This window comes from Cinclus cinclus, chromosome 2 (assembly GCF_963662255.1).
Source record: "Cinclus cinclus chromosome 2, bCinCin1.1, whole genome shotgun sequence".
NCBI lineage: Eukaryota > Metazoa > Chordata > Aves > Passeriformes > Cinclidae > Cinclus > Cinclus cinclus.
The window spans coordinates 48,103,019-48,130,700 of NC_085047.1; the positions used below are offsets into that span (position 1 = coordinate 48,103,019).

At 37.7% G+C, this 27,682-nt stretch overlaps 1 protein-coding gene across 6 annotated transcripts; it reads right to left on the reverse strand.

Annotated features, from left to right (window-relative positions):
- Positions 1–693: 693 nt before the first annotated feature.
- Positions 694–27,682, reverse strand: MTMR6 (myotubularin related protein 6). Of its 6 annotated transcripts, none has more exons than XM_062487599.1 (14): positions 27,638–27,682; positions 23,588–23,704; positions 21,528–21,690; positions 20,455–20,612; positions 19,633–19,761; positions 18,436–18,570; positions 17,190–17,322; positions 12,515–12,624; positions 11,336–11,461; positions 10,091–10,140; positions 9,091–9,291; positions 8,425–8,559; positions 8,219–8,345; positions 694–6,402 (listed from the first exon to the last, which is right to left on the reverse strand). In XM_062487599.1, exons 1-14 carry the CDS (start codon positions 27,659–27,661, stop codon positions 6,142–6,144), a joined length of 1,869 nt encoding a protein of 622 aa, XP_062343583.1. In that variant the 5' UTR covers positions 27,662–27,682; the 3' UTR covers positions 694–6,141. The 6 variants fall into 6 exon arrangements, with proteins under 6 accessions (XP_062343583.1, XP_062343584.1, XP_062343587.1 ...); XM_062487600.1 differs by having other exon boundaries at positions 20,455–20,556; positions 21,520–21,690; XM_062487603.1 differs by lacking the exon at positions 19,633–19,761.

Below are 27,682 nucleotides of genomic sequence, written 5' to 3' on the forward strand. Positions count from 1 at the left end.
AAAGATCACATAGACAAGAAAATCCACACTCCAAGGCTCTGGTGCATGAGTTGCCACATGTCCTGTGCACAAAAGCTATGGTCTCGGCACAGATCATGATGAAGTTGGATGTGGCCTAAGTAAGTATGAGTTGTAGGAAGAAGCCTCAGCACTCTGTAGCAAGTACTAGTTCAGGAGAGCTTTAGCAATAATTTTCGTCATGGTACTATTTTTACTGAATTAGGAATACAGCTGTAGAGACGCTAAGAAGCCTCAGAATTAAGAGTCAGAGAAAACTGTTTGTAATACTTAATGGAAAAGTCACTGAGAAGCTGGCATTTTCAGAAAATCACTCCAATTTCCTAACCAAATTTATTGCAGTTGTTGAAAGCGCTTACCTAGATAACCAAGTATGCAGTAATGGTAACAATAAGTAAAAGCAGTACTCTCTTCTCCTGACACTTAAGCCCTAAATTGAGCTCAGAATAGTGCCTGTAATTAACAGGCCAGCAGTCAAGAGTCAGTAACACAAAGCAGAGCCAGTCTCCCATATCTAAAAGCTACAGAAACATTCAAGAACCTAATAAATAGGTCAACTCATTTCTGTATTCTGTATCAGGTAAGATTCATCCATAAAATGAAAACTTTAATGTTCACACAGTTATTATAAATGTTTATAGATGCTATTATAAACATTTAATATCCAATTAGATCGGCAATATTAAGATCACTTTATTTTAAGCCTTATGGATTTTGAAAACACATACAAATAAAATACTTGTTACAAAATTCCATTTGCTAATGTTTCTTCAGGAATATACATCAAGCATGATCCCAGCATACAGATAAATGACTTTTACAGAAAGCATTACATAGAGCAATACATGTTAGTGAAATAGCCAGTCTTTCCAGATATTTTACAATGAAAAATTCTCTTTCCCTTTGCCACATCTAATATTTGACTAAGTTTTTAATTTCTTTATTTTAAATATCTAGGTCTGAATTTAAAATGTTGTAACCAAACCAACTGTGGAAGTCAACAGGCACTCAGAAGCCCCAAAGGGGAGAGTAAGCACTATTTTTCAAGTTCCCTAGTTCAGGGGTAAAAATCCCTGAGAGACAGAAAAACACTGAACCAAATTTCTTTGATGGAAAGGTGCTTGTCAAGAGACACTGCCAACAGACAGCTGTAAAGATAAACTGTGAGGCTGAAGAGTAATAGTAAGAGCAAGGAAAGCAATCTGTAATGCCAGGTAATGAGGAATGCTTGGTGGGGCAGCATCATGGGACTTCACCAAGGCTGCCTGCTTGCAAGAAAAGCACTCAGCAGAAATATATGCAGAGATACAAAGCACAAGATAGGTACATGCTTGTCAGTAACATGGAAAACAGTGTGTGCCAAAACTATAATCCCACTTAGTTATAAACAGTATGCAACTGACCTCAAGAGTTAAAATACAAAGAAGAATAAACAAGATATTGTGCTCCAATTTCAACAACACCATCAGGACATTTATTATGTGAAGCCAGTAAATTAAGAAACAAAGATCCATAAATATTTTCTGCTCCGCGATGCCAGTACAGAACTGCTCAGCAATAAGTGTTTAACAGACCAGGTCACTGAATTCTCTGGGACCTGGAAACTGATCTCAGAAGCAGTATGCCTCTGACCTTCCACCTCAAATCCCTGAGTTGCTGCTGGACATCAAAAGAGCTTTCCTGCTTCTACTTTATGAGTCATACCCCTGCAGTGTCCTGTTCCTTGCTACATGCTGTGACACGGGTCCCCGACCACATCCCCTTCCTTAAGCCTATTGTGCGTACAGAAGCTGCACTGCTGAATGATGATGCCATGCTGAATTTCAGTGTTGCTGAACATGCAGGCTGGTCAAGCTAGCTAGATCAAGCATGAGCTCACTCACACTGTTCTTCACTAAGGCTGATGTGAGCCTTCAGAGCAGTGGAAGAAAGCCACAGTACTCTCAGGTTATTGAAACATCCAGAGCATTAAGAAGCCCATTACATCTGACGGACGTCAAGCACCACAATAAGCAACACTAGGAGGAAAGTGTGGCATAAATGGTGAAAGCAAGTCCAAGCAGACTTCAGTCTAAAGATCTAATCCTAAAGGTTAATATAGGTTTCACAACCAGTACACTTAGCCTATGATCAGCCACAGGTTTAAAACTATTAGCAAATAAACAGGAGTTCTAAGAGCAACCTTTAGGTTCTGACCTAAAGATCTATAAATATCACTAGGGGGGATGATCTAGTTTGAAATCAGATTAACTAGCAAGCAACCATGCTTACGAGAGGCCCTTATGCCAGTCACACTTGCTCCAGAGCAGGGCAGCACTCCAAAGAACAGATGTTGACAGCATGTGCCCTGTACTATTTTAACATCAAGTTTCCTGATATTATTTATATCACTTCCTTAAGAGGACAGTTGTTAAGCCAAGCTACTCCAGCCCCATTTCAGCCCAACCATGCAGCCAGTTTTGTGCTCAGGTTACCAGAATGGGAGGAGCAAGTTCTCGGAGATTTGCTGATGTATTACTTTATCAAATGGCCTCAGGAAAACAGCAACTAGAGAGGAAGAACATACCACCTTTCCCAGCAAGGCATTCTCCACTGTGCTTACCCTGAGGAAGAGACACATCAAACTGTCACAGTTTGATTTGTGCTAGCTTTCCCTCTGCAAAACCATTATATTAGGGCATTTGTTCCACACAGGGATGTACAGTTTTATGGAGAGATTGCTGTTCCAATTCTCTAAAAGGACTCTCCAGACTTCAGGCTTCTGCCCTAGATTTAGGTCACTAGTAATTGGACATGTGTAGAAAATGCACAGGCTCAGTTCAGTGTTGCCTAATTAATTTCTTAGTCTGTTGATTTGGCAGTCGCCCTACAAAACAGAACAGTTGGATACTTAAACTTGTATTGAAGAATACCTTTTGACACTAGCAAGCCACCCAAAAAAATAAGCCAAACTCTTTCAGTACTAATGAAATAAGTATTTTAAATTGCCTGGAGTACAAAAGTGAAATCAGTTTTCACAGGTGAGACTATCAGCTTGGTTCATTAAAAGTAAAAAGATCAAGCACAGCACAGAATGTAGAAACCCAAAAACTTCACCTAAGGAGACCTCCTTAAGATGAAGCACAGAACTGACAGGTGCTTAAGTCTGACAACCTATGGAGCAGAATCAAATGTACCAACTTTCTGTCTGGGCCATTATATTGCCAAGCAACTGGTGAGCATACCAACCACAAACAAATGTCACAGCCTGAAAGAGAGAGGTCTGCGCATTATTTCCATCTGTATGAGGTGCCTTTCAGTATGCAACTGCTCTTGGAGTAGCATATTCATGATGAAGAAAAACTCATCCACTGAAATTAAATTTAAATTATTTCTGTTTCTAGGCTTCTGTCACAATTTTTTAGTCAGCTTGCCTGATTTTTTAAAAAATCCCTCTTGAAGGACACAGAACAGCCCCACTGTGCTAAGTCCTGGCTATCCTGCCAATCTTTCTGTTGGAGCTCACTTGTCTACCATCTATTCACTTCACCACAGGTCCCATGTGTTTTGGGTAGTTTTGGCTTAGGCCCTAACAGCAAATGAGAAGAGACAGATGCCTCTCTGCAGGAACTTCCCTCACTGGTGGCCCTGGGGACTGAGTTGGCAGAGATACCTGAACCTTACAAGGTGGTTGCTCTACAAAACAGCCTTATAAAACTCTATTCACATATTAATTGGAGTCAAATATTTACTTCAGATCAGGAAGTACTGTATTTTTTGACTGAGAAACAAGCTCAGTGCCTGAGCAGACAGTTTTACGGCACTTTAAAGGTGACCCTAACGTGCTTACCTTGATTTAAAATAAAAACACATTCCAGTTCCTTTCCCTAAGAAGTGAACTCTGCCAATAAAAAGGACCTGAAGACTGAAATAACTCACTGCAACAGTACTGAAAGGGAACAGATCTTCCCTCCAAAAGCCCTATATACAGGGGCACTCAGATGGCTGTTAAAGTAAAAACAACATACAACAATATTTGCAAAAAAGCTTAATATAATCTTTCATGTCTATAAACTCCAAACAATAAATAGGAAAAGTGTACATGGCACAGACCAGCTACATATTAAAACAAATACAAATTGGTAACACTCACCTATATCGTCAGCAATAAGTTTGTTTCACTACTGTGATATAATACAAGCTTAATATACAAGATGTCCTTACAAAGGAAAACCACAGAACCAAGTTAATACAGAAGGTGAGGGAGAAGGGGAGACAATAAATAACAAGGCACAAAAGCCTCTCTTGCTGCAACCCTGTAAGGCACCACTTGTGCAAACATGAAACTATTAAAACCTGTAGTGAAGACATTCTAAATGTGTTTAATTAACTGGATAATGTATTTTAAATATGACACTATGCTTATATATTGGAAAATAAAAATGCTTACGTTTCAAAAATCAGATCAGTGAAATGGGTGACTTAATAGCCAAATACAAGAGTCACAGGTGGCTTTTCCCAGACAGCTCCACAAGTGCCCCTTGATCTTGACTTATATTGGCCTTGCTAAGAATCTTGGATCCAATATGGTGCAGAGGGAGATTCTGCCAAATTATGTCAAATTGTGCACACCAGTAATTGTGACAAAACACACTTCAGGGATTCGGATGAGAACAAAATTGTTTTCATTTGAAACCAAAAATTATTTAAATCAAGACATAAAAGGTCAGTAGCATTAATCTAACATAATAAGGGATCTTAATACCCAAAGTTATAATCCATATGTCTATTTAAGAGCTGGGCACCAACATTTTTCCTCCTTATTCTTTCACCTGCTCAGAAAATCTATCATGAGACACACTTCAGAAAAATGTTCTCCCTTACCAGAAGATTACAGATACATAATTAAGCACACAAACTGTAAGTTTCCCCCTTTTTTCTTATGTTCCATGAGCTCTACTGCATCCTACTAGAAGTTTTTGTCCCCTCTTCAAATACATAATCTCCATGTACTAAAATTACTTTAAACATGCACAGGTTAGACAAGTTTTTACAAGATGAGAAGGGTTTTCACAAATAACCAAAGTTTGCTTCCAATGAAACATTCAGGAAGCACTCCGTTTCTCATGGGCTTCAGACACGACCTTTTTTTTGAACTTGGTAACAACTTCAGTAGACTACATTTCCGAAAATTTTGCTTGCATTCATGCACATTGAACAACTGCACAGCACACAGTAAGCAATCTGAATGAACCCGATTATTCAGTTATTGGCTAGTTTTGTTTTCTTACGTGACATGTCTTATTTTACACTTAAATACCTTGCCATAAACCAAAACACTTAAGGTCAGACAACCTGCATCTTTAATGATGCTCAATCTGCTGAGCTGCCAGAGAGGAAAATCAGGTCAATCTATTATATTTTAAACAACAGAGCAAATGGAATAAAAACCAGTCTCACGTGATAAATTAACATTCATATAGCTATTTGCTGAAAGGCTGTGCCAGCTTAGGCATGCTTCATTCTTTATATTCAGTCCTGTTTCAAGGATATAAAAATCTGAGCAAATACAATGTAAACAGAGCCAGGTAGATTGCAGTAGTGAAGGACAAAATCATTGATCTGATAGCTTTAAGGCCAACTATTTATGATTTGAAATATGTCATACTTTTCCATGGCACTTAATACAGTGAAAGTTAGTACTGGGTGACACTAAGCAAGGGAATACGTATTCATATTAAATATATACACATAGCTTCAACTCCTAAAATAGAAAGTTCAAGTTTTCTTGTCCAAATAAAATCAATTTTTGAAAGATCACCTGTGGTTTCCTATACTGAATAAACTAATATTACCATTTAAATCACTTTAGTGCAAACTGACCTAAGTCCAAAGACATAACATTCCTTGATTTTTAGTCACTACTTACCAAATGCCCCTATTTCTTTCAAAAAGACAGCTACATCTTTTTTCCTCCCCCTTAAAAGAACAGCAAACACTTGACAACTAGCACGCTGTTCTAGTCTACATTAACAAAACTTGCTGATACACAAACCATGTTTTGGTCATGCAGCACAGACCCATCCTGAAAATGACCCATCTCTCCATTTAATCAGTCCAGAAGAACACCGTGCCAGATGTCAATTAGCAGGTCATCCTGGCCACTCCGTACTCCAAGCTGACAACGGCAGGCTCAGCTTTGGAGAACTCGGACACGAGCTCGCTGTAGCGGTTGTCCGCTGTGTTGCTGCCCTCTATGGTTCGCACGGCGTCGTTCACTGGCATCGGCGGCTGCTCCTTCTGGAAGCACGGAGGGGATTTCAGGGCCACGGGGGCAGGATGAGCCGTCCGCTCCTGTTCCTTCTCAAGGACCACATCTGACTGCCCGTTTCTCCGCTTTATTTTCTGGAATATAAAGAGCAGTTACTAACAGCGGGCACGGCTCTTTCCTGATTATATTGTGCTTTTAAAGGAAATGCATCCCTTTCTTGTGCTGGCCAATTCAGTGTCTGCAGAACTCTATTACATACCCTAGCATAGCTTTGTAACAGTATTGCTAAACATTAGGCCATTCCTTATGGCATTCTTCCCCACAGTTTACAGCAGATGCTACAAGAACTGTTTGCTTAAAGTTGCAGAAGGGCAGAAGACGAAGAATGCCTATCAATATCCCTAGAGAAGGAGAGGTTCTTCCAGGCTTGCCCCTTGTTCGGTTGCTATCAAGATGGAAATACTTTCTGGAGCAGAAGCAAAGGAAGACAGGCCTTGGTACTGTAGCAAGCAGGGATCTTGCAGTCTCTTAAAGATCATGAGTCTCTTAATGACAAAGCAGCTTGAGATCCAAAGCTCTTCTATCCTTCCTAAAAACCTTCCAGAAGACTTCTTTTGATCTAAGAACTGCCAATACAGTTTGTTCAAATGCATTAATATGCTAAAAAACATCAACTAAAAAACAGGAAAGGAGGAAAGGATGTATCCTGTTAGCATGAGCAAGAGAATAGGAAAGGTCAGGATTAAGGGATTTTTCAGTTTACATGGCTTGGGTTGTTTGCTTGTTTCATTTTTGTTTTTAATTCAAACTCACCCAGCAACTGGGAGTTTGCACTAGTTAAGTGAACAGATTTGTTTGTTGATGTGTTTGTAAGTTATTAGAACTGAGACTAAAACCAGAAGACTGGTGTCTCTTGGCATCAACTTTTTATAGATTGAAACAGCAGTAGCAAATACTTCATCAGGATTTCAATCAATGACATCTCATCATTGCTCAAGTGAGAAATGTAGGCTCAGGTGAAGTTAACATCTTGGAATGAGGTTCTAGAAAATTCAAAGCTGAGATTCACTTTCCCTCTTGCTTATTCTTTAGATGACTTTTTGAGTTTTCTTCACCTTGCTGCTTCAACTGTATAATTTTTTTTAAATATAAAATTAAGATTGGACACAGTATTAGAATAAATGACCTCCATTCATTACTTTACAGTTGGATCAATGTAATAAAATCTTTCCTCCTACAAAAGCTGTACTTCCCCCCCTCTCCCCCTCAATATAACATACAGGAGTTGTGTTACCATTTTGGTCCACACACAAGTATTAAAACTAATAATAAGACTTCAGAAGACTTCTGCATTCCTTAAAAGGCATTATGCTGAAGTTTCAGCACTGTAACTAACTCTAATGGAAGTATCAATCAGCCCTTCCTGGCTGTTTACTGCAGCACCTAGAAGTCAATTACAGACATCTGATCTCTGGATTAAGCCCTGTCTTCATAAAAACCATTACAATGTACATGACCCATAAATATGACTTACAACAGCATGCACCTGTATATGAAGTTAAAAGAAGGACAATACTTACTGCTTCCATTTTAGTAGCTATAATAGAAATAAAACATTTTCAGTCTCCTTAGTTTAGCAACACAGCTGCAGCTACATGGATACCTTGTTATCCATGATAGTATAATGTAGGTTAAGTTTCTGTGAAACTTACCTTCAGTAAGGCTTTGATAGTAGCACTTTTACATAGCAGAGTTAATTAATAAAGCAGAATAAATAGTGCCTTGCAGCACTCATCACTGAAGCAAGCAGCGAAAGTCCAAGTCACCATTACACAGAGCAACTGCTAGGCCATACAGCAGTGACATTGATGTGAAACTATAGCAGCATTATAGCAAGCACAATCTGAAGAAGAGGTCACAAGTATAACACACTTATTTTGTAATACTTACAGCTTCCAGTTCTTTAATGTCTTCCTCCAGTTGTTTATTTTGCTCACTCGTATTCATGATAAGGTTGAACACAGACTGCCTGGGATGCATACTTCGATCAAACTGATGGTACATATTTCTCCAAAACCTGCACAAAGCAGACAGTTTTAACTATGCATGATAATGACAGAGCTGAAGAAAAGATATTGCATCTTATTTAAACTTACTTAAAATTGAATGATACTGTATTAGGCTCCAAAAGAGTTAGTTCTGGAGAAAAGTCTGGATTATACAGAGGATTCTGATATTTCTTCTGATCAACCAAAAGGAACGGCCACAAGGAATAAGTCTTCTCTTTTAGTCTTAAAGCAAAAACAGAAAGAGGTCAACACACTGACTGCAAGCAAACAAGCAGAAGATACTCCTTAAGGGGTACAAGTTTTGCCTACTTGAAATAAATACTTTTAAAATACGATGTGAGAGGAACTGATAAAAACTTCAAAGAAGTTTTCCGGCTAAATGCATTGAGAATATCCTACCAATACTTCTAAATGACTAGGCTTGAGGAGGCGAGAATTTTAAGGTTACCTAAAGAGAGATTGAGAGAGGAAATGTCATATTTCCAAACTTAAGCTTGTCTACTTTTAGAGGGGGAAAAACCCAAAAACCAGATGAGCAGGAAAACATTAACTTTCCCTATGAAAAAGATGTGATTTTCTACCAGAATTAGAAAGACTGTGTTCAGCATGCAAAAGCACATGTTCCCTGATGCAGTTCAACATGGGTTTCAGTACCATCAATCCTTCCTCTATTCAGAGCCTAAAATGAAGAAGATTCACAGAAGTTCTTAGTCTGCCAGGATAAACAAAAGACAATACAATGTGCCTGCTTACTTTAGCTCTTCTCGTTCTTTCTGACAGTTTCCAAGGAAGTTACCAAACTGGCATGAATGGACGTGTTCATGGATCTGAAGGAGGAAAGCTTCATTGTACTCAAAGGCTTGTGGAAACTGCTCAGTCAGATTCCACACACTTTCTAAAAACTGGGTGAACACTGGCGAGATCTCTTTGGGATCACCATCCAATTGACAACATCTGAAAAAGATTCCACAAACAGACTGAAACTAGTTTAAGCTAGAAATTAAGAAAGTCTTAGCTGCAATTGTTTTTAAATGACAGCACCTTAATTTGACACTAGCTTTGATTTGGAAACTGAGCTCCTAACTTCAAGAACTGGGGCAATTTTTGAATAGAAATAAGTCTATATTTATCCTGCTTTTCTGACTTATAAGTAATCACACATCTATATTAAGTACAAAATAGCAACATAAGACAGTTAAGTTCCTTTGTGTCTGTCACAGTCAACATGTGGAGTATACCAGCTAAAAGCATATTAATAAGCAGCAAATAGAAGCAAGGCTATTGTCACAGCTGATGACAGGCAGATCAAGGGAAAAACCAGAACTCTTAACATACAGGAGTTCTAAAACTAGGTGTGACTGCATCATCAAAGTAAACATAAATGCAAACTTATCTTTAAAGATACCAAAACTGTGTGTTTCATATTGCCTAAATAGCTGGGATGTAGCTTTAGATTGGCATTGTACTGTCTATACATCAGTGCAGACCTTGCTGCAGTCATCAACTGCAAGCAAGGCACCAGTAGCACTAAAATTTTATGTCGACAATATAAATCAATTATCCAACAGATATTCAAATAAACTGCAATACACTGTGGACAGCAAGAGGACTGCCTTGTCTACTGAAAACAGCTTACTCATTGCTGAACTGGTGCAGTGTGGCTAGAAATGCAACATCTACAAGCTGTCTTTTGTCTAAGAATACTTAGATCAGTTTGCTGTACACTCTGTACTGTATCGGAGGAGTGAACTACCTGTCAGAGAACTTGTGCCCAAAGGAGATCCAGTCTTTCTCTATCAAAACCTAGAGGGTAAAAAAACCAAAATCTCGTGTAAAATATTACTCAATCAATGACACCTACGGTATTAACCCCACAGGCTTTTGATATGTTATACTTTAAATCTGACTCCAATAAGTTACAGGAGGAACAAAAATTTATCACTTTGTAGCTTCTGTATTTTCTTGGAAATTTGTCAGGAGATTCTCAAAGTACATTCATAAACTAGTAAAAGAAGTTAAGCAACTTGCTAATCAGGTAACTGATAATTTTAAGAAAAATACTGCATGACTTATTAGTAGATTATAAACTTTCTATGGCAAAGAATAAGAAAACTCCATGCCTGCTATCACAGTTTACATAAAATCACATAATATATTCTTTCTAACCTTTAGAGCAGTAAGTTTGTTCATATCAACACTATCTTATTTTATCACTTCAGTTCACACTACCAAGCACCAAAAAGAACACAGGACCTTCACAGAAATTCAACTGAAAGCAAGGATTAATCAAAACCCAAAAAGATTAAATTACTTCCCTAAAGATTACACACATTCTCACTATTCACAACAAATTAATTCTCTTTAATTCTTCAACTTGGCTTTCAGTGCTTGTAATATTTGTGGCAGTTAGTTTTAAACAATACACTGAACTAGTTTTATGTACTATCCTTGAGGAGTTCCCATAACACCTTGCTTTGTCATGGCAGAACACTGTTGCTTTTCCTAGTCTAAAATTTTGAATAATTGTACTGAAATTCTTCTCTCTATATAAAAAGATGAAGAAATTTAGATTGCTTAGACATCTTTATGTCTCTATCATAGGGGGAATTGTCATTTTTAGATTTTAAAAATGCTGTTTTGAAGACAAAAATGTTGTTTTACAGCAGCACAGAGATGCTGCGATTTAGTACATGTGCTACCTCACACAAGTACTTTGGAATCCTTCTATGTCATAGATAAGTGACTTGCTGGGATGCAAAAGGCAATCATTGCAACATTTCTGCAGGGTGACTAAAGCAATCTGCTACTTGGATTTAAGTTTTTTAGATTTTAAATAATGTTTTCAAGTAGCAAAGTATTTCTACATGAAATATTTATCAATGTACCGCAAATTTATAGCTACAAAAAAAAAATCAGTATGTTTGACCCTTTCATACTCAAAACATTTTACACCCTTTCTTTACCAAGGAACAACTCAACATTGCAATGGTCTGCTTACCATGAATCCTTTGATTGTTCTGTAATAGGAATCTAGCAAGAGAGCTCCAAGGGAACAAACTTGGGAAGTCCTATCCCAGCCATCTGAACAGTGCACCAATACACTTGCACTCTCAACCGCTATTGCCTGCAAAACACAGTTATTTCTTAATCAGTGTTCTTTTCTAGATACAAGTTAAAAACTAGCAAATAAATAGAAAAAACTAAATTTATTTCCAACTCAGCGTAAGCTATCTTATTTCACAAAGCTATAAGAATGTTCACTATGAGAAAAATATTTAATAGTACCAGAAAGTAGGAACTTGTCTTTATGGAAGCGTAGAAAACTCCTTGAAAAGAAATTCCAATACCACCTTTGCATAAACTAACCTCTATAGGGGTTCCCAGTTCTCTCTCCCTTATAAAACTAAATTTACAAGAAAAGCTTACAATAATTAGATTACACATTACTGAGTACAGATTTAAAAAAAAAAAAAAACAAACTACGTCAACACATCATTAAAGATACCACTTGTTCATCATTATGCTACATAAAAGTAAAGGCCTAGGAAATTCTTATTAGCTTCAGCTGAGAAATCAGCTCCTGCTGGCTCAGACATTTTTGAGGGTCATCTTCAGGACAATCACCCACTTCTGAGATAACTCCCTGTTATTTCACCTAGCAAAAACAAAGATCCAGGCTTCTTCTTTACCCACAACCATCAGATCAAGCCCTTGGCTTCATAAGTGGTTGGCAAAGGCAATTGTTTCTCTGAATTATTTACAGAATCCTGTTTCCTTGCCAAATTAAGTCAGCATAGTCACCTTGGCTGCTCTACAATTGCTTGCCCAGTTCTATTTTTCAGAGTACACTAAATAATAGTTTGTTCTATCCACCACCAAAGTGATTACACTTTTCAAAAATGTCCAGAGAACCAGGAAGCATAAGAATCCCTTTGTCTCTCAAAGAGATGACCAAACAGCATTCAAAAAATCCCAGAACATTGGCTGGAATGTTTACTATCTCCAGTAACAAAGTAGCACACAATACTTTAACCAGCATATTAGATGTAGTGGTATATATACTGAAAACCTATCTCCAAAAAGGTTAATTGCAGAATTTTACACATTACAAAACATTAAGCATAATTTTTCTGGTAGGAAGTCAACTTCCCATCAAACAAAGAAGCAGCATGCATACCTTGGCCAGGAAGACAGCAGCATCCAACACAGCTTTGATGTGACGCAGCCACCCAGAATTCTCCAGACCAGACAAGAAGTCATTGACAGACAAACCCCTTGTGCCACTGACTGAAAGAAACCAAGAGTTAAAAAGACTAAAGCAGTTGTAGCTGCCTACACCCTACAACGCAGAAAGAAGAATAACTGTATGTTGTATCTAATCCCCTATGTTCTAAGTTGAGTGGTGGTTTCTGGAAAGATTTCTAATCAAATGGTTAAGGGAGGGGTACTACAAGATGTTATCCAGTCAGAATTCAACTCTGTAGAACTATATAACCATAAGTGGCAAGAGTAAGACCTTTGTGTCCTTTTGACAAAATAACATTCCAAGTAAATACACAGGCTATCCCCACCAGGAAGCCTTACTCTTGTCTTCCTTATTAAGGAAGGCAATGCAAATGCCAAAAGCTCCCTGGGAATACTTAATTAGTACAAGTAGTAGGGAAGTAGCTGCATCCAGACAATACACACAGTTCAGAGTAGTCACACTGCCAGAGTTTTGTCACCTCCACCCTGCTCAGGAGAATAAAGTGCAGTACAAGAACAAATGGGTGAATGAAATCCACTGAAATTTTATCTACCTTCATACTTGACATGCTACATTTCTGACTGATCTCTACAATTTTTCCCTAATATACTTTGATCCTGTAACAGTAATGTTAAATCAGAGAGCAAGGAAGATCTCAAAGGAAAGATGCTTTGTAGCATTTTTGTAGCAGTAAAAGATGCAGAGGTAGACTGAAATATTCTCAAACAGAACCAATTCACATGTAAGACAAATATCCTGGTTCTTTTTTTTGAATTTTGAATAGGTACAATTTTGAATAGTAACTCACACAGCTACATTACTGTTCAAACATGACCAACTTCTGGCAATTAAAAAAATAATCTGCTGGCTAACATAATGTCAGCTATGTGTAATTCTAAGAGAAGACACCCAAGACTAGTAGCTACAAAAATACCTGTCTCTTCCACAGTGGAAGCCTAATTTCCACTAAGCTTAACAGCTGATGATATTAGAAGTATTTTTCAACCTAAATGATTTTATGATTCTAAATTATTGGGCCCCAGATGAAAACAAAAAGGTTCTGTAGATGAAAGTGAGCAGTAGGGATACAACAGCTACAAAATCATCTTTATCTGTGGCCATGGAAGGAAGGGAGTCAGCAAGCAAAAGTAGGTAACAAAATTCACCAAATCATTCTGTGATGCAGCTTCATATTCAGTCAAGTCCCCTGATCTAATGAGTGCTACAAACTCAAATCACTGCCTCCAAGAGCTTTCTTGTATCTGCAGTAGATGTTTCTCAGTTTTCAGTTGAAGTTTTGGTACATTGCCCATTGCTCAGGAAGATTCACGTGCCAGGTGCTGCTCAATACTAGAAGAATGACACAATTCCAAGTATGTACTGCAGCACCTTTCCTAAAACCCACAGATCTTCACCATCTACAAAACTACCTAGCAAACCACAACACAATGAGTACTCAGCACCTTACCTAAAACCCACAGATATTCACCATTTACAAAACTACCTAGCAAACCACAACACAATGAGGTAACAGAACATCAAGAAACCCCAGGACAGAAGACCTACTTTTAAAGGTTAGTCTGTAAATATCAGTAAAAGAAGTAAAAGCAAGCTAGCTTTTTCCTGTCTTCTAATGGCGTCATTAGGCAAGAGTTCTGCTTTCAAAAGATCTGGAAGATGGAGGAAATCAGATGAGAATGTGAGCTAGCTGAAAGGATCAAGTCATTCTCCATACCAGTGGTTCCATACACTTGATCAGTCACAACAGTACCCAAACACATCTGCCACTCTATGGTAAAGAAAAGAAACTGAAAATAGTCAAATATCTGGAAATTCAAACATCTGCAGAGAAGGAACTGGACAGACAAAGGTATTCTTCATGGCAGCACACCTACACATTTGGTAACCTCTGATTTAAAGCACAAGCTTTCCAGCTAGAAAATAAACAGGCTTCCAGCCCTCAGTTTGTTTTCACCCAGATACTGCTGTCAAAATTTGCTTTTGATTACAATTTTCAGCTTGGCAGAAGTATTTCACCACTAGTATTTCCCCTTTCTAGCTAGACTTTTGTATTTTTATAAATGAAGCCAGAGACAGGAACACATATGTTGAGCCCAAAGAGTTACTTTCCATTTCTGTGAACAGAGCAATGTTAACACAGGCATTTTTATACTAGCTGGTGATTAGATCAATTGCATTGATACTGTTCCAACTCCTATATGCTGAAAAAAGCTACTTTCCAATTCCTTATGGTCTTTTAAAAGGTCAAAGATGATTTATGGTACCATTTATAGTACCTCTAAGATAATTCAGCTCCTTCACAATAAATAGGATTCAAGACAGTTCTGCCTATATAGATCCCACCATAAAAAACACAGGCACTACATGCACATGAGACCCAAAATCTCAATGTTCCCTTGTTTGATTGTCCTTATTCACACTATTAGCAAAGCCTCAGGCATCAGTTCAGGAGTTGACTAGATCTGCAGAGTGAAGCACAGCAGGTTGCAGGTTGCTGAACATCTGCTGAGCCTTTTCCCAACATTTTCTGCAGAAATACTCCCTCTTGACATACTCAAAACCCTTTTGCTTATCAGAACCCAATCCTTTCTGTTATGAGATATTGTAATTTAAATATATAAAAACTGAACTTTGTGCTTAATGTCACAGCTACAAATTTAGTCTATGTCAAGTTTCTCCCATGAGTGTTGCAGTCTGCTCATCAATAAACATCATGTTCACGCTGAAGAGAACCATTTGAGAAAAGTTTTGAACCAGTGCATGCAAGATACATAAGAAACAGATGAATCCAAAATGAAAACACTGTAAATCCCCCTAGCATGCTCCATGGTGTAGTCCCATTACAAAAGGATGTTGGGAAGGATTTTGTCTCACATTCAGCTTACCAGTGGAGTCTTCAGATTCTGAAGGAAATGGGACAGACACAGAGCCAAGGAGCAGGACACATACCAAACAATGAATAACAGTTGTTCTGTTATAAAAAGCCCAAACAACTGACGGCAGTCCCAGTTACAGTGGTGCTTGAACAAGCAGCATCATTTGTAACATGTTCTGATTTGAGAACATGCAGTTCAGCACATTCAGGGGAAGTGAACACACAGAAGCTAAATGGCATTTTACTCATTTTATGTTATGAACCATTTTCATGGCATTTTCTTCCTGATCATCCCACTGATGGCACATTTCTACAAGAGGCTAAAGAGTAAATTATTGCATACATCCCTGTATTTTAAGGGTCCTTCCTACCCCTGAAGATACTCCTACTTCTAAAGTGGCATTCAGCAAAACTCTAGTGAATCATACAGACTGAATAGAGGTAAAACAACTGTGTTAATCTACCAAAAAACTTAGGTGGAAAACGAGCAATAGAAAGCACTCATGATTTTGTTCAATAGTGTTCAAACAAACCAATTCTCCCCACAAGGAAAAACTAAAACGTATTCCATCCTTAAAGAAAGTCAGAGACATATATTTAGCAAGTATTGCTGGTGGGATGTCAATTCAAATGGAAAGAATACAAAGTCTGTGTTGATAACTGTGTGATGCACACACTTCTGCATCACACATTATTACATAGGAGCAGGCCTTTTAAAAAATTTAAACAACAATCAAGTTTTATTAGCTAGTTTCCTAGAATTGACCGTATTAGTAAGAGAAAGGGGGATTACGACAAATCTAAAAATGCAAGCTTCTCATCTTTCCTTTAGGAAATAACACATGCAGGAATAACCAGAAAGATCCATATTATCAAAGCTCAGCAGGATTCCATGCACAGTGCCTGAAGAATAGGTTAGCAGTACATCCAGGATCAATGAAAATGAAGACTACACCACTAGTCTGTAAGATTTCTTGAACAATGCAACAGCATGTCTTCTTCAAAACAGGCTTCCATACAAGTGTAAACCTTCTTTGTCTCTGGAAATACTTGCATAATTCCAGAAGCCAAGCACTTACATATGTATTGTCTGTCAGGTGTGGAAGCCTCACTTCTGCCACTGTATTCTAATCTCAGAATCTACACAATGTCTTATATTTTCTCTCAGGTGTCTACTTAAATAAAACATCAACAGAACTAGGAATACATTTCTGCCTCTCCATTTTCACCACCAGGAGGCAGGCAGTGGTATGGTGAAGTGGCTCACATTTCCCCTTACCCCTTCTCTACAAACACCTACAAGCACACAAGTGGCTCACCAAGTCAAAGAGCTCAAATTTTGTGCAGACAATACGCTTATTGTGAATTTTGTGGAACAAGGTGCTCCTTGGAGAACTGATATTATGTAAATGAAATGTATCTACAGACACACACTTGGAAAACACAGCTTTCTCACTGACAAACTAAGCTCACTAAAGAGGCATGTGCCATTCAATTTTCTTCAAAATAACTCCATTCAGTTGGGTTTACAGTTTGAAGGTCGAGGTTTAAGGTAATTCATTACCATAGAGCACATCAAACTGGTACTAAACACAGAGCTGGAATAAATGATAGAAATGTCAATGCAGTTTGCATAAACTATTATTAAAGACTTCAGAAGAACACTTACTCTGTTTTCAAATACACTGTTTTAGTACAGTTAAAACATACCTTCCAGGAGTTTTTGCAAGCTGGATCTCATTACATGAATATTTTCAATGCCAACAAACTGGAACCTAATGTTTGAGTAGTTGTCTTCGTTCTCATAGCCCTTCCCAGCAGCTCTGTTAGCCATTGCATTAAGCTTAAAAGAAGAAAATAAAAATACTGAAAAACATTATTGGAATAAAAATATTAAATTAAGAAACAAAAGTCAAGCAATTCAATTGAATACATTGGGAAAAAAACACAAGAGCACATAGTACAAACTGATTCTAATGGTTTGTGTTAAATCAACTTGAAAGCACTGAAGTATAAGAAAAGGACAGTATATATATATATATGAAAAAAAGTAGTAGTCTATATTTAGAACTGACATATCTGAATAATGCATTTAGTAATTCCTATTCTCCCCTCCATAGTCCCAACTAATAAGCTTTTACCTGTGTCCAAACATTTCTGAGTACACTACAAACATCTCATCTACAAAGGAAAGAGTAAGACCCAGATATTTTCAGCTGCTGTGTTAAGACACTTGAGTGAAATTAATACTAATTGAAATGAAGATGGGTTTAAAGAGTGAGAATTAGCCACACATTGTAACACCGGTCATAACATATTTAAACTTAATAAAATAATAGTGTTTAATTAATTAGACAGTGATGAAGTATGATGGTGAGGCACTGGAAAACATTGCCCAGAGAAGCTGTAGATCCTGGAAGTGTTTGAAGCCAGATTGGATAGAGCTCTGAAAAACCTCATCAGGGAGGCTGGAGATGATGTTTACTACTTCTTCTAACCCAAGCCATTCTATGATGACTTCAAAATGCCACAACAGAATTTCCTCCACTTCCTCCTTTCTGAGACAGTTTATACAGATCTCTTACACAGAACATCCTCTCTCCCATTCCAAAAGAAACCCCATCACAGCTCAGTATTTCATGAATTCCATTTCAAACAGTTAGAATTATCTGGATCCCATTCAACTGTTTACTTCCTAACTATGATTTAAGTATATTTTTAAATGCCCCTCTCAAAGTTCACCACCATATTCAGAGAATTCTAGCTGAGTACTGGGACAGGTTGAACTCCTTTAAGAAAGCAAGTACTTAAAACACCTGAATAGAGACGCCTAACCTTATCTTCACAACATTTTGCACATGAGGGACTCATATTTGGCTCCAAATGTTTCAGAATTACATTGTATCCCTGCACTCTAATATCCAGGAGGAGAGGCTTGTCTGTAGCAAATACCTACCTTCGGCCTGGTGTCCATGACATACATGTAGCGGTTTGAAGGATTTGCTTTACTGATGGCTTGCAACATGTGCTCATCTTCCAGGCACCTGGCACTGAAACCTGAGAGAGGTTGACTGCATCTGCAAATTGCAGCCTACCAGAGACAACAAAGAACAAACCAGCATCAGTTTAATATCTATACCTTAAGTGCTTTGCAAAATCTCAAAAGACACTGAAAGAAATTGTTTCATTCAGCAGATAGTTCCAGCAAACTGAATAAAGTTCAGGTGCTCCAACTTTTTAAGCACATCTCTTGGAAACCCTGAAACACAGTACCTACAACTTAAATCTAAAGATTCATCAAAACAGTTTTTCAGGTTCATCTTCATGGCCAAGTTATCAGTTTACATAATCGACATAAAAACCCTCAAAAGTACAGGCTGGAAAAATTACACTTTAGGAAAGCAAGCTACTCCCTTAATACGGAATTAATTATGTGTGGTTTTATTAATGCAGTCATGATTTTATTATGGCAGGTGTAATTTGTTATTATCTAATGTAATTTTTACAATGTAATTTTCAATTATATATTGTATTTATTGTTGTATATATAATATGTACCTGAAGGCATCAGGTACATCTTACAGTATTCAACTAATAATGCAATTATGTTCAAATCTATCCAGTAGCTTCACATTCATCAGACAAATTTTTTAACTCAGCAAGGTGACAGTATTCCTCTCCTTCCACAGCTGAGACAGGCACACGCTGCTTTACACCACCCTCTACAAAATCTTATTTCCTACCCTGTAGAATTTTTTACCTTGCAAGTAACTCCTCAAAGAAACAATTCTACTATTTTGTTGGTTCATCTGTTTGTTTTTTTTTTTAACTACCATTTTGACCTAACATTTTATTCCTGATACATGAAGAAAGACAGATCTCTTAAGAGAATGCTATCTTCAGTTACCTTAATGTTAGTTTCTGAAAACTTCAGTAGATTCAACTGATTACTTATGAATTTCTTTTAAACTGGCTAGGCTTACTCAGCATCCTGTTAGGCACCACTCATGTCAGCTGTATTCAGGGTTATCCTGAGTCACAGCCTTGCCATACAAGTCACTGCACTTGAACCTCCTCACCAACCCTTGAACCACTGCCAAGTGTTGAGAAATACTTTTCAGCACATTTACAGTAAAAGGAAGTCACAACATACCTCTTTATTTTTATGATAATATGACAACACTGGGAATCTTCCTTTACTTCTGAACTTGGAGCTACCAACAATAATGGGCTTGCTTGCAGTCCTGGGAACATAAAGTTCTCTAGGATAGGTTTCACAAATCTGAAAGACACAGATACACAAAAACGATTTTATAGGCAAGACACAAAACCTAACCTAGTTTTATTGTATTCAATTTGAAAGATGTAAGGTGAATTAAGACACAAAAGATAAACACTACCATGTTTCATTATACAAATGTAAACAACTCAAATGAGATAAGTCATGGACGAAAGTAGTACAAACCAGGATCCAAGTTACACAGGCAAGCATCACCCCACCAGCATTCACTCTTAAGAATGCTCAACTCAGCAGTAGAAACACTAAGAACGTGATTCAAATAAAATACTGAAATTATTTCCCTCACTTTAATACTGCAGACTAAAAAGTAAAATGAAACCTAATCTCAGAATCAGCCACACCACCACAACCAGCATTGCAAAATGTTAAGGCAGAAGCCTGCTCAATTAAGAGAGACATCACAAAGCTGCAGAGCACCAGAATCACTGGGGCTGGGCTTCAAACAGGTGAGCGTCTCTTGAAACAATCCCAAAGAACCCACACATCCATGCACACACGCTCTCTCAATGAGGCCTTGGGAAAAACTTCAATTAGGAAGTTGTGAGACTGTACAGTGATTAAGGAGCTAACTCTCTCTACCTGTAAGTTTTGCCTTATATTGCAAGCCAAGTGATTTCATAGCATTAAGCTGTTTTCTATGGGCCGAGCAGAACGTGTTTCCATTACAACACTTACCTTGTAGTCACGATTTGCATCAGACAACTGCCAGTAATCATTTGGCACTCCCATTCTCTTATATTCTTCTGCTAGATCAATAAGCTGCCAACCTTTGACTTGCTCAGATTCATTTTGTTTTGGATTATAAGAAAAGGCATAGAGTTCTTCATATTTTGCTAAAAGGTAAAGAATATGTAATGGAAAAAAAATCTCAGGCTTCAAGATTCACAGAAACAAGACTAAATAACAGATACTTGACATGCCTGAAATACCTATTCTGCAACTATCCTACAGTTACCTAACACAATTATAGATACTTAGAAGTAGGTTATGAAAGTTTTCCTGCGTGTGCTTGACCTATTTCAGAAGAGACATTTCTGAAGCCAAAAGGATCACAAAATGAAGACTGACAAACTTAAAGCAAAAGGCAGAATTATTAGAAGACTTCACGGGATATGAAAGAACAAACTATTTTGGGAAGCAAGAACTGAAATTTAGATCTACTGACCTTAAAAAAAGAAAGTGTTAAAGTTTCCCTTATAAAAGAAAAGCTTTCAAAAGCTTTGTTTTTCCTAGTATGCTATTAACTTATGACAGATAACATTTTGCATTGTACTAAACACAAAGCAGAAAATGCAAAAGACCATAGTGACAGAAGTCTCCTGTAAAACTGAACTGGTAATGTTATTCTAGCATCAAAATCTCAGATTTATTTTTGAAACTGCATGAAATTAGTAACTACTGAGTTGCTTAGTGGGTTTTTAATCTATGGAACCCACAATTAAGAGAGACCATACACATTTATATTCACAATTTCAGGAACAACACTAGAAATGCAAAAAAACCCACAAAGGGGTCTCTCATTCTGTTAAGGAAAAGCAGTGACATACAAAAGCCAGACAATGCAGCTTCTGAATTTGCATGCAATAAATATTTAACCAAAAAACCTATTTATATACCAAACCCATGTGAGACTTTGTGTAGCACACGTTTAAAGAAAAATAAATAAAAGATACATGGTTTGCACACACACTCTCCCCAACTCGTTATCTATGCATATACTGCAAAGTCCTTTACAGCTACAATATTACCTGTTCTTGAGAGTTGAAGCAAAGAATTGTAAATGTCATGACAATCTCTCTCTCTGGGTACAACAAAGTGAACTATCCTGAAGTTTTTGCACTGGATGACAAGGGGGCAGCCAGATGTAGTCAAAGGAAGTTTTTCCACTGCAGCAATGTGATGATGTAGTATCTGTGACATACAAAAACTCAGAGTAAGCATGCTGAGGAAAAACGACACACTATTTAGATCAGCAGATGTAAGACAACACACTAAGCAAAGCCGATTATGGGTTTTGATTAATTTTTGTCAGTTAGTTATAAAAAGAAATACATTTAGAAGCAGAAATTCAAGAATGTCACATAGATCAGGATACTAGAATGTATAAAACTTTAGTTATTCTCTTCTGTCACTTTGAAGCGTCCTTCTAAATGCAAAACTGAGATGCAAAACTTCACTGTAGTTGTTAAGCTTTCTTTTAACTTTTTTAGCTGACAGGTTTATATCTCATTAGGCAGTGTCCAGAACAGGATATCCATATTTTTTATGGATCTACAAAAATATATTTCTGAATTTTCAGACAAAATAAAGTAAGCAAGGGAAAATAATTCAATGTATGAAAGATACAGGAAATCCTGAAGATTTCCAAATTCCAGTATTTAACAGGTACAGACAGAAGAGGAGGTAAGAAAAACATCTCCTATATTACCTACTGCATTACATAAACATGAGTTTCTCAGCTAAATGTTTATGACCACTTTAACAGCACTGTCACAGCAATGGACGTACAAAAGCTCTCCACAGATTTATCTGTGTGGAAAATCTACACAAGATTTAGGTAAATACACAAAGAGTAACAGCTATTCAACTGTAGGAAGAAAGGCACAGATAGACTACCTCAACTGAAGAAGATGTTCTTGACAGAATTTCAATTACCTCACCAAAGCAATCAAATCCTCTTAAACATTGATCAGAATTTGACAGGCATCTGAAAACTATGCTGCCAAATATGCATTTACAAAGAGACTATCTGGGAGACATTATGATAATTATACTTGCATTATCATCAGAAATGCAATACTTGGGAGTATATGTTCAATTTCCCCAAAATGAAACCTTTTAATGTAGTGCATAGGGAGACGCAAGCAAGTAAAGCTTCTGAATCATGTTCTCCCCAAAAACCCATTTTCTTTGAAAGGATAACAGTTTGGTTTGTACAGAGTTGTAGATTGTATCCAAGAACAAATAACAGAAAAATCAATTTTCTTGAAAGGTCCATGAGGTACTTAGTCAGATAACCAGGATACAGGATTAAGGCTAACCAAGGAAAATACACCTACAGGGAAAAAAAAAAAAAAACCACAGTGAGGGAGATATTTCATTCTAGAGAATGGAACATTAAAGGCATTAACTCAAGTCAGGTGGCTGGGCTCCAGTGGGAGCCACAGCTTGACGTCCATATATGTGCCATCAGGGCACTGAGTGGAAAAACTAATGGGAAGTACTGTACTAGCCAGCTTTGACTGCACACCACTGGTACTGGTTAACAAGAAGCTGCAGCCTCATCTGAAACCTTTTATTCCAGAGATGAATACTTGTGAAGAAACAGCTGTTTACTGCTCTAAAAAAAGCACATCTTACCTACAATATTCCCCAAACCTGAGATCTTAGGATTTTTGTCCTCATTTAACCTAGACAGAATCTAATTACAAGGAAAGTGAACTCTGAAATTTTAAACCTGATGCTTAACCTATGTATCAGTCTCCCACTCCTGCCTCAGAATTACAGTGCAAGTCAGTTATTTAAAGAAAACCACCACACATGCATTCAGAAACACAAGTGAAGGCTACAGAAGAAATTACAGCAGCTTGAGGAAAAGCCAAAATTTTCAACATGACCTGATTTCAACTGCAGCAGTGTCACGCAAGAGCATAACCTGTGAATTATTAACTTATTATGATACCATGAAGGAAGAAAGTAGAAAGAACAGCTAAGAACACTTTAGTAAACAAACTCAACCTTAGATCAGGAAGAAGAAATGCATCTGGAGAACCCATGCCTTTGAGCCACAAGCATGCATTATCCTTACCCACGTCTCTCTCTGGCTTGAATCTATGAATAACAGATGAGTTGCTGTAAGGTACAGAGTTCCTGTCAGCGACTTATTGCTCGTGCTGAACCTATCCAGTAATTTCACTTGCTCCACCTGCAACCAAAAAGGGGAAGAGGGAATAAAACTTAAATTTTCAATTTCTGCAGAAATTTAAATTCTAACTTAGCTTTGTCAGTTTGTGCAATAATTTTGAAAATGGCAGGAAACATAACACAGCACCCACAAGGCAATTCAGGCCAAACTAGAGCAGTCACAAGCTTGGAGACCAACTAGCACAAATACCCTGTTTTAATATGAAATTGAGCTTTTTTCAGTTTCAATTTTTTTAAAAGTAAGAATTATTAATGACTAAGCTTTTAGGCTGCTTCCCCAAAACACAGCAAACACACACTAACAATTTCCGGGTATCGAGATGCCAGCACTGATTTAACAGCTGATCTCAGCAATGTGCTTTACTGGCTGTCTGCACACTCCAAGCCATAAAGATTATGCTCTCCTGACTTCCATTTTAGCTATGCACTGTCTTTTATAAATTCCTCAACTTCAAAAATCTGTATTATTATAACCCTGCCTCATAGCCAAAACACATTCCTAATGAACTGTAAACATTATGCTAATAACTACAAAAACATCTTAGAAATTCAAGGACTATGCTGGCATTTGAAGCAGATAATTCAAGTTTGAGCCTCACAAGGGCAAACGACTCCTTCTGGCATTCTATCAGCATTGTTATCTCAATCCTATGGAAAGTATTTCAAAAGAAAAAATATTTCTAGATAGCCTGCTTTTTATCTGTTCCTCCTAACTCTGGGCTCCACACAGAGTGCTCTATTTGAAACAAACATTACACAATTCTTTGTGTGCAAGAACAGCAAAGGAATGTGGCAAATGGCTTATCTCCACGCATTCCTCTATTTCTTGGCAGCACTGTCTCATCAATGCCAAGTTAAAGCTCTGTGCTACCATTACATGCATGGCAGAATTCCAAAAACTTCCACACCAGCAAGACCAGCACCCAGAGGAGGCGACAAGGAGAGCCCATATCTACTGTGCTGATGTCAAGCCATTTTTAATTCCTATGTACCGATGTATTTACCTACTAAAAGCAAATACAAAACAGAAGAAAAATGCAGGTATTTCTCATGATCTACAAAGGCCTAATTTTGATTTTTAAAGGTAAAAAACAACCAGTTCATAACAGAATAAATGAAATACAAATATATACTAGAAGTCAGCACTATGATAATATTCTAGATTTCAGTTTAGAAAGCAAAAAATTGGAAACTGCATGCATCAGTACATCAGAATACATTATGCTGAACCCACCAAGTCCTCAGGTATAGGGTAGCATAAGCGAATACAGCACAGCCAAAATGAAAAATTCATACTGGGCAGATCTGCAGCAATAACTGCTCAGGTACCTGGCACTGCACCTCCCCACCAAATTAAGAAGTTCACAGAAACTGGTCCAGCTTTGCTCCAAGTAATACAACCCACAAAATCCTGGCATGTGATGTTTCCTTCTCCCCCATGTAACAAGCCAGCTTTCCTCAAAGCTGTATTTCTACATTAGATGAGGACGGGCATTAGTGCTCCAACTTCCACTTACCCAGCTAAAGTCTTCAAGAATTCTGAAAGCAAAGTCATAAACTTTTCTTAAAGAAAACTGAAATGTTGGTTAGATTCAGCCTCCACAGATGAAACATTCATTTAAACTTGACTCAAACCACCTTAAATGGGTACTCATCCTATACATTTTTTCTTTTGCTGTTTAATTTGATATAGCAGGCAAATTAAGCAAAACTTTCCATCTCCAGGAGAAAAATCCAGGAGCATTTTCACTAATACAGATTTGACTTCAAATAAGCAAACATGTTTGACTGAAGAATTTTCAGTCTTTTCTACTACATTTTGCTATAAATTATCCTTAAGGATACTATCAAGAGTCATTGTAAAACCACATATTCTTTATTTTTACCACCACATTTCATAAATTGAGTTTGATCACTCATTGCTACTTAAATATAAAACTCTCAGAAGTGATTTTTAAGTTGACCTCACTTCCTTATTCAACACAAAATCTGTTGGACAGTTTAATTCCACAAAAAGCTACACTCAATTTCATGTAGCTGTGCTGACAGTTCTAAGGAAATTTTATCTCCAACATTCCCAGCAAACCAAAGTTGGAGGAGGTACAAAACCTATCCCCATCACCTTCTCCAGGGGATAACAGCTGCCCTGCACCGCAGTTAATTCATGAAAGACTGCACTGTTTTTTCAAGTTTATGTCACTATGACTTAACGAAACTGCAAAAACAGGAATGCCACCAGATCAGAAAAAGCAGGGATGTATCAAAACAGTTGGCATGAGATTCAGCTTGAACCTACACACAAACTGAACCTTCAAGGCCCACAGTGTAGGTTGTACTTTACTTTTCTTGATTCCTTTGCCTGAAATGCTCACCTATATGCATTTTAATCTACCTAGACATTCAATAAACCAACAACGTACAAAAACCTAAGCGAGCAACAGTTATAACAAAAGAAATATTACATTATTTCCTACCTGACACTGATTTTTTTAGAATGTGTATTTTTTTTGCATGAATTATAAAACTAATTGCTTCAAGTAATGTCATGCATCTTACAAATTGTGTTCAGAGCTCATTTCTCTCTTCAGTTATATTGCTACATGAAGTATTCTTCCCCAGCAAGGGCCCAAAAACACAATGCAGAAATACAATCACCTGCAGATGCAAAGAAGTCAGCAACCTGCAGCCTTTCTAGTCTCAATTTAAAGTCTGAAACTTAAGCCAATGAGTCTTCATGATCAGAGTATCTGTTTTAGTCGAGCTTTCATTTTGGAACCAGCTATTGACTGTAACAATACAATATTAAGTTTCCAAATAAGGACTTTCATGTTTGTAAATAAACAGGCTGATAATGAAACTTTAATCTGTCAGCGTGATGCAAGACTAATAAAGTGTCACTAATAGTAGTTTCATCAGAGACCTTCCTTCTGTTTCACATATAGACATATGTGTATAGACACACATATACATACACATAAACATATACACATATGCATGCACATACACATATATAAAAAAAAACAAGCAGACATACACATTCATATAAAAATTATGCAAACTATTACTAAAAAAAAAAGTATGTAATTACATTCCTTCATGTAATTATTGGTTATACATCTGCTACATGGACACGAACTGTGAATGCTCTTTTTCTGAACATATCTATAAATCTACTTGAAGGTCAGACTGCTAGGAATTAATTACAATTTCCAGGACCCAACAGACAGGGGGAGTCCTTTCAGCAACCTTTGCAGTCAGGGATGATGACCAAGGTGAGAAAACTACTGTTAGAAATTTCATTCTATAGAAGCTGCGACTTAAAAACTTACTTAAAAATTAGTCACAAAGAGAAGAGAGACCTTCCTTTTGCACCTTCATTATACAAAGACTAACACACTAATAATAGGAAATAAAAGTCAAGAGAAGTAAAAAATATCAACTACAGCTTAGCTGACATGGTTTGTTAATAGCCTAACATATTACACATGCACTGACGGCCGGCGTATTTAACAACACACACTGGAGTCTTCAGGAAGGAGAAGACAAATCAGTTGTTTTCACAACCGATTTGCCTCCAAAACTAGAAACAGCTGCACGGAACCATATCCAGAGCACACAAACCAACTGCAGTCCCCTCCCAGCTCGCTTCTCCTGTTCCCCACACCACCACAAAAACCCCTAATCAGAATTTTTAGCGTCTTCCCCTTATTACAGACACTGGAGCAGCACACCTAGAGCCCCGCATCCCCTCCAGCAGCACGGGCCTCTCCACAGCCCCTCGCGGGGAGGCACCAGCCACAAAACAGCAGGAGGCAGGGAAAACAACAACGCCCTCGCCCGCAGCGGACGCGCCGGGCGGGGCGGGCCCTGCCGGCCGCCACGGTTCCCCCAGGTCCCCTGCCACCCCTCTCCCGTGCCGCAGCACCAGGGATACCTTGGTGGTGCGGATGTGCTCCATGGCGGTGCCCGCTCGGCCGCA